The sequence below is a fragment of the Arachis stenosperma genome, chromosome 9, assembly GCF_014773155.1.
Source record: "Arachis stenosperma cultivar V10309 chromosome 9, arast.V10309.gnm1.PFL2, whole genome shotgun sequence".
Lineage (NCBI taxonomy): Eukaryota > Viridiplantae > Streptophyta > Magnoliopsida > Fabales > Fabaceae > Arachis > Arachis stenosperma.
The window spans coordinates 94,377,899-94,385,695 of record NC_080385.1 but is presented as its reverse complement, the minus strand read 5'-3'; the positions used below and the strand labels follow the sequence as shown (position 1 = coordinate 94,385,695).

The window sequence follows — 7,797 nt, the reverse complement described above, 5'->3', positions numbered from 1 at the left end:
CATTGGTCGCATCGCGTGCATTGATCGCGTACGCAAGATCTGTAGATTGACAAAAATGGTGAATGCTGCTAAATTTTAGCCTTGCCCTCCGAACTTCCCGCGCATAACGTTTTTGTTTTAAAATATTTTTCATTTGTTCTTCGAACGGTGTAAACTTTACGGACCCAATTTTCATATGAAATAAATTTGAAACAATTTGAGGGTCCGAAAGCTGAGTTATGGCTCACCAAAGTTCGGCTAAAAATCAATTTTTCACAAAAATCCTCAAACCTTTATTTTGCCAAGTTTCTTTCAAAAAGTAATAACTCACACTCCAATTTCAGCACGAATTATGTACACAGTCTCATACTTATTTCATCTCTTCTATCACATGCAAATACCCAATTCTTAGCGTTTTCATCATATACAATCTCACAAACCAATGCAACACAATTCACAAACGGTACGTTGATAGGATCTCGGAGTGAGAAGTTATGGAAGATGGAAATAAGACCACAACCTTCTCCTCCTCCTTGGTTGTGTTCTTCAACGTCTGCATGAAGAAGAAAGAGGAATGAGCTGAAGTTCATTTATATTAAGGAATTGGGTTGGGTCTCGGGTCCAATATGGGTCCGGTTCGACTCGTTCGGCCTAATCTTGGGCCAAATTCTTTAAAATTAGTGTCAAAATTTTTATTTTAATTAGTTTTACCTCACTAAATCAAAAAATTCTATTTTTTAATTTATTTAATTAATAATTAATTTATTTACTAATTATTCACTAATTACTCAAAATTTACATAAACAATAACATGGAATTTAAAATATGGTAATTACATACAAGTAAAGAATGTAATTAAAAGTTATTACTTCATCCTGGACGAATTTAATTTGAAACCAAGACTATCTCTAAGTGTACACACATGAAAAATATGTAAGTAAAGATGACTACTAAGTAAAATTCATGGGCATTGAGGATTGTTCCCAGGCCCACCATAGTAGAAGTATGTGCCCCATTCATTGCTATAAGAGCTCTTAATATCATAACAATTGGTATTTTCAGCCAAAGTTGAGATGCCCTGCACATTCATTAGGCTGTTATCAGTGTCCACAATCTGAAGGTTCCGAAAGTAGCTTGATTTTCCGAAGCCCTCCCTGGCGAAGTGGCCGGAGCCCATCTGGGTTTCGGTGTGCTGGCCATTGGTCCGCATGTTCACCACCTCGCCGCCCCACTCCACCATAGTGGCGTGATCAGCCAAGTGCGTGAATAGCTCGGCCGGCCAGTACCCAACCAGTGTGTTATCACCAAAGCTCATCCACCAATTCCCAGCTTTTGGATCCTATATTAGTATTCACAAATCACAACACCAAAATAATGTGAAAAAGCTAAGAGAACATACACTTTATATTTAATGCATGTTAAATTATTGAATAGTGATAAAAAGGACTTTATAGTAGAAATTAATTATCGCCTCATTATCATGAAATATATTATAAAGATCACGCTTCATTTTATAGAAATTAAAAAAAAAAAAAGATAGTATCCAATAAATATAAAAGGGATGAGCCACATGTAAAAGATTGTCTAATAAGTGTAAGTGGATGAAATATTGACCTTCCAGATGAGGATGGTAATGTCATATTGGCTGCCAGCAAAAGAAGAGACAGGAGAGATGGCTGCTCCAATGGCAATCTTACTATTTGTTTGGATAAAACCCGAACAAAGAAGGTTGTAGCATCCGGTTTGTTGATACGAATCACTCTGTGCATCAAACGTCAACCTTTATAATTAAATTGTTGACCTCCCAAAAACGTGGATAACATTATTGAATTAGAAAAAAACAGTTTGTCACAATATTTAAGGAGAAAAAGAAAAGAAATGGTTACCGTCCAATAAGTAAATAATCTGGGTCTGTTATCACCATAGAGCTCTGGACTGACCTGACTAGTAAAATAATAGAAGTTCTAAAAATTACTACTTTGTAAAGTTAGCAGAAATATTTATAAAGCACTTGCCACTATTATAGAAAAACATTATTTTGATCAGTAAAAAATTCAAAAGTTTAGAAATGACTACTTTTCAGAGTTAGCAGAAATGTTTATAAAATGAAAAAATACAGGAAGACAATGAGTTTAGTTAACAATGCAATTAACTTTTCTTTAATTTCCGTAATTTCTGTAAGAGTGTAGTGTATTTTTTATTTTATTAGACTAATTTTAAAATTTATTATTCACATTGTTTACAAAATTCATTATTCACATTGTTTACGAAATTCATTATCTACCTAACAAAACCATTATAAAATACAGATACTTACTACTATTATCGATAGGCATTAAAAGAGTAAAGTATCATTTTTGTTTGCAACGTCTGAAGTAAGTTTTAAAGTTATTTCTAACGTTTAAATCGTTTTATTTAAATTTCTAGTGTTTTAAAATCTTCTTAATGTTGTCCTGTCATTAATAATCTATTAACAGAATCGATAGAAGAATAACATTGAGATAATTTTGAAACATTAAAAACTTAAATAAATTGAAAACGTTGTAGACAAAAATAATAAGTTACTCTTAGAAGAATTACCAAATCAAGTAACAGGATAACGAATTTTAAAAGAATGAATTGTATTACGAATTCGAAATTTTTACTTATACTTATAGAATAACTAGTAGATAAATTTTTAGGGAAAAAAGGAAAAAAAAGGGCATAGTACATATAAAATAAAGTCTAAATAAATATATCCTTTTGTCTTTAATATACTCAATTTTTTTAATATTTAATTTAATTAAAATTTTATTTTTAACTTTTAAATAAATTTTAATTTTATCCTTCAATAATATTATTTTTTTGCGATAAATAATTATTCAATTTTTTAATTTTACTCGTAATCAAAAGTAAATTTACTTAGAATAAAAGTAATATGATTAAGAGTAAAATTAAAAAAATTAATTTATTTAAAATAAAAATAACGTGATTAAAAGTAATTTTTTTAGATGTGATTAAAAAATAATTGAATATTTATCTATCATAAAATATTGATATTATTGAAAAATAAAATTAAAATTTATTTTAAAATTAAAAATAAACTTTTTACTTAAATTAAACTTTACCAAAATTCGGTACATTAGAGACAAAAATATATAATTTATAATTTATTGTATATGTATCATATTTTTTTTTGGCAAGTTTATGTACTAATCATTCTACAAGTATTACATGATAAGTAAAAATCTTGAAGTGTAAAATTAAAAAGAAGTTTACTTAGAATGAAAATAGTGTAATTTAGAGTAATTTACTTAAATGTGATAAAAAAAATTGAATAATTATGTATAGTAAAAAATTGATATTATTGAAGGATAAAATTAAATTTTATTTCAAAATAAAAAATAAATTTTAGTTAAATTAAATATTAAAAAATTTGATACATTAAAGAAAAAAATATAATTTATACTTTATCATGCTCTTTTTTTCTTTTTCTGGCATTTTATTAGTATCCCATGATGAGTAAAAATTTTGAATTTGTAATGTAATTTATTCTATTAAAATTTATTTTTATTTTATTTGATTTGATAATTTTTCTATAAGGATAATAAATTATTTTTGTCTTCAATATTTTTGTCCTATTTAAATTTTTAATATTTTAAAATAATCTCAATTTTATTTTATTGTCAACTCTACTAATTACTAATAATAAGATAATATTGAGATGGTTTTAAAATATTAAAAATTTAAATAAAATAATTTAAGACTTATCACAAATTTTAAAGACAAAAATAATACTTTATTCAACGATACAAAAAAAAGAAAGAAAAAAAAAACTAGTATTTTGGAATTAGAAAGAGTACCTGCCATCCAGCTTCGATGCTATTTAGATCAGGGCCGTCGAAAGATCCTGATAAAATCCAAATTTGAGAAAGACTGAATTCGTTCATTGCTTGAATTGATGGATCCCACACGTTTATACTTGCCTTTGCCCCATATATCTCTTCTGATGATCTCGTATAAGCGATCGCATGCTAAAAAAGTACACCAATTTGAATATACAAAATTCAAAATGTAGAAGAAGGTAAAATATGCCTCATATAATATGATATAATTTATATATGTGCATAAATACGTAAAGTATACTATTATTACTATAGAGTTGAAGTCTCTGTATTAATATTCCCAATCATATCAAGATGTACAGTTAACTACTTACTTAAAAATTATTGGAAACAATTTTTACATTTGGCAACATCATCAATTTTTTTATTGTCAAAATTACTTTTTTAACCCTCATCTTTCGAAGGGTTTAGCGTTTAAGATTGTCAGCCACAACGATATGCTGAAGGGTGGCCGATTGTCGATAGTGATAATAAATGGTAAAAAAAAAAAAACAAACGACAGATTAAATTCTGATAGTATTAATAAGATTTAGGAGATGGTAGTAAATAGTAGTAGAAAAACATATAAAGAGAGCATAAGATGGTCGGGTTTGTTTAAATTTATGCTAAAAATGCTCCCAAACCAATTGAAATGTAATTGAGCGAGCTTGTATCGGGTTGAATATTTTTAACGCAAACCCAAACCGGTCTAACCTGACAAATAAAACCAGTTGGTTTGATTTGGATAGTTAAATACCCGAATTGACAAATAAAAAATTAAAAATTGAAAAATAAAAAAATAAAGTAAATATTTTGTAAAATTACAAATTATCATTATAGATAAACACTATAATAAATTAAGATTATAATATTAAAACTACAAATTAACATCAAAGATCAACACTGTAAATTATATTCTTTGAATTGAGTATATAGGATAATCAAGTATACGAGTTAGATTAAATTTTGCACGATTGAATCCGATATTAGATCCAAATGAAAACGGATCTGATCGAATTTTACTCGACTATACTTGATTCATCATTGAATACTAGAATTATTAACCATTAAATTGGATTATCTTAGTTTAAATCGGATAATAGAGTTACCCATATTCATTTACACTTGTGAATATAGACATAAAAAGAAAAATTTTAAAAAGATAGCTGAAATCGACTATTAAAAATTGATTTTCTAATTATTAGACAAGTTGGTTAAATAAAGAGATTTATTTTTTTATATACAACTACCAATTGAGTTTTATTTGTTTATCTTAATTTATTCAAATAAGAACGTTTTTTTTTTTTTTTTACTAAACGAACTGTACCTATCAATTAATAGTAACTTTATAGCGAATTGATGTAGAAGAATCACAATGCAGTATATATGTGTAAAATTTTCATTCTGTTTTGAAGATTGATTTGAACATCCAACAACATTTCAGAATAAAAAATGTTTAAATATCGAAGCAGTGCTACGACGCACCTCATGGCCGTTACCGCTAATTACATCGGGGGCGTCACTGTGGATGCGGCGGGAGAATGGAGTCCGTGGCTGTTTCTTACCATAGTGATACAAAGACTTAGCTCTGAACACATCATTCACTCTGCTTCGTCTTATAGGAACAGTTCCCTTTGGGCACAGCGTTCCATTTAGGTGCCACATTTGCCATTCTTGCCTTTTTACTGCTCCTCTTTCTCCTTCACCTACCATTTCATGGCTACTACCATTCTCATCCTCATCATTATTATTATTATTATCCTTCTTCACATTATTAATGATCCCTCTTGGCATCTCTTTTGGCGCTTTCTGTTATGTGAATTCATTAATCAAACCAACTAACCAACAACCCTAATGATGATATGATCATATCAAGTTGGTAAAATAAATTACTACTGCTAACATAAAAATAGAAAGAGAAAGAAGAAAAAGCATATTAGTAATAAGTTTGGTAGGTGGTCATAATTACCTGGATCTTGTGATTCTTTAAGAGCGGGTGGTCGAAAGCTAGTTGTTTTCTTTTGTGAACACAATCTATGATATCACCATCTGGACTCTGCAAATATATATATTATCATCTATCCCATACAAAAGCTGATTAATACTACTACTTTAATTTTTATAAAATACTTTCTTTCATTTTATAAATTCTAAAATGGTCCTACTCTATAAGTTAAGAAACATTTATTCTTGTATATAAATCAATGCATTTAATTTGGGTATGTATACATTAATAATAATATAATGTATTTAAAAATAGAAGTCTAAATGACTGTTAATAGCAAATGGCATACAATGGTAGTGGAGAGACCAAGAAAGAAAAATCTCAACCACCGATATTAATAATAATCACATTATAGTACTTAATTACCTCTATGGTGAGAACAGGGCGCTTGGTAATCTTGTCCAAGTGTTTGATAATCCTATTGAATCTCAAGCTACTTACTTGCTTATTGTACTTTGTGTAGTTTAAGGAACTGCATTCAACCATAGCAGCCACTAATACAACGATGATGAACAAACCCAGAATATTATGATGTTCAAAGTTCCTACAAAAATTACAGCCCATATCTCTGATCTCTCCTTCTTCAGTGACAACAAAAATAGTAATTAAAGTGAATAAAGCTGGAAACTAATTAGAGCATTGCTAGCAAAGCAAACAACACAATACAAATCTGAATTAGCTAGTGACCAAAAAAAAATCTGAATTAGCTCTCTTCATGAACCAAACACTGACACAAAGAAGAAGAAGAATAGGAGGAAGAAGGAAAATGACTCATTATATTAGTGGTGAGAATTGAGAAAGGATATAGGAGGGTGAGGTTCAATTAAGATGTGTGCATGTATATTAATGATGCAATAGACATCACAATGCAAGTTCCGAGATTTTTCTTTCTGTGTTGTTTGGGACGATAAATGTTGCTCAAACCTTACTTGAAGCAATTAATTAATAATAACAAGATAGAGAAAATATTTATGAGGATTATGGAAATACATGCTAGTGATAGGTAGCTACCAAAGTGAAAATATGTGCTACCCCCCTTTTTAATGTGCATACCTGCCACCATACACTTTCTCATTAATATTCTTTTTCTTTGATTTTCTTTCACCCTTCAAACCGCTTACACACTCATATACATAGCTTGCTTCCCTTCACAGTCTCTCCATTCCTTTGCTTAAACCTTCCTTCCTTTTTTCTCTTCTTCTTTTTTTTTTTTTTTCTTTTAAGAATATGACAAAACTAACCTGCCACTCAACTCAATTGGCTGATCCAAACGTACGTGTTGTGTGCGTGGGTTCGCCTTTAATCTTTTTGTATCGAAGAAGTCTAAATGACTGATAAGTCTTCTAGCCAAGATATATAATTAACAACACTATTTTTATTAATTAATTTTGGCTGATCGAACTATCAGTAGCATGAAAATATTAATAGAGTCAACTATTTTCAAATCTTAACAATAACAACTTATATTTCCTTTTTTTATTTAATTTAATATTTATCAATCCATTACACATCCAAATTTTTTTGGCGATTAAATCTAACTACGTTGGCCCAAATGTAATAAAACTCACTCACACAATATGCGTGTAAAATCATGCTATTCTTCTTCTTCGTGTTTCTTCGTGCGCCTCCTCCTCCTTCTATTGGTGCTATTGTTGCTGTGTCTTATTTTTGTTTCTTATTCTCCTCATCTTCCTCATGTGATATTATAGTTATTTATTCTTTTTTGTTTGACCTTTATTTCTCTTTTTTTTTCTGTTTTATTCCTCTTTAGAGAGTGAAACAAAAAGAATTATGAGGAAAATAAAATAAGAAAAAGATGAAGAAGAAAAAGATGAAAAAGAAGAAGCAGCAGTAGAAGATGAGAAAGAGGAAGAGGAAGAGTTTTAAATGATACAGTATTGTTCAGAAAAAATAACAAGAAAATTTCACCGAAATTTCTTAACAATTACA

At 29.0% G+C, this 7,797-nt stretch overlaps 1 protein-coding gene across 1 annotated transcript; it reads right to left on the bottom strand.

The window, feature by feature from the left end:
- Positions 1-940: 940 nt before the first annotated feature.
- LOC130951447 (uncharacterized) lies at positions 941-6,913 on the bottom strand. The gene is made up of 7 exons (XM_057880097.1): positions 6,214-6,913; positions 5,812-5,898; positions 5,328-5,651; positions 3,822-3,992; positions 1,866-1,919; positions 1,594-1,740; positions 941-1,318 (listed from the first exon to the last, which is right to left on the bottom strand). The coding sequence occupies exons 1-7, from the start codon at positions 6,409-6,411 to the stop codon at positions 941-943; spliced, it is 1,359 nt and encodes a 452-aa protein (XP_057736080.1). The 5' UTR covers positions 6,412-6,913.
- Between the last annotated feature and the right edge of the window lie 884 nt (positions 6,914-7,797).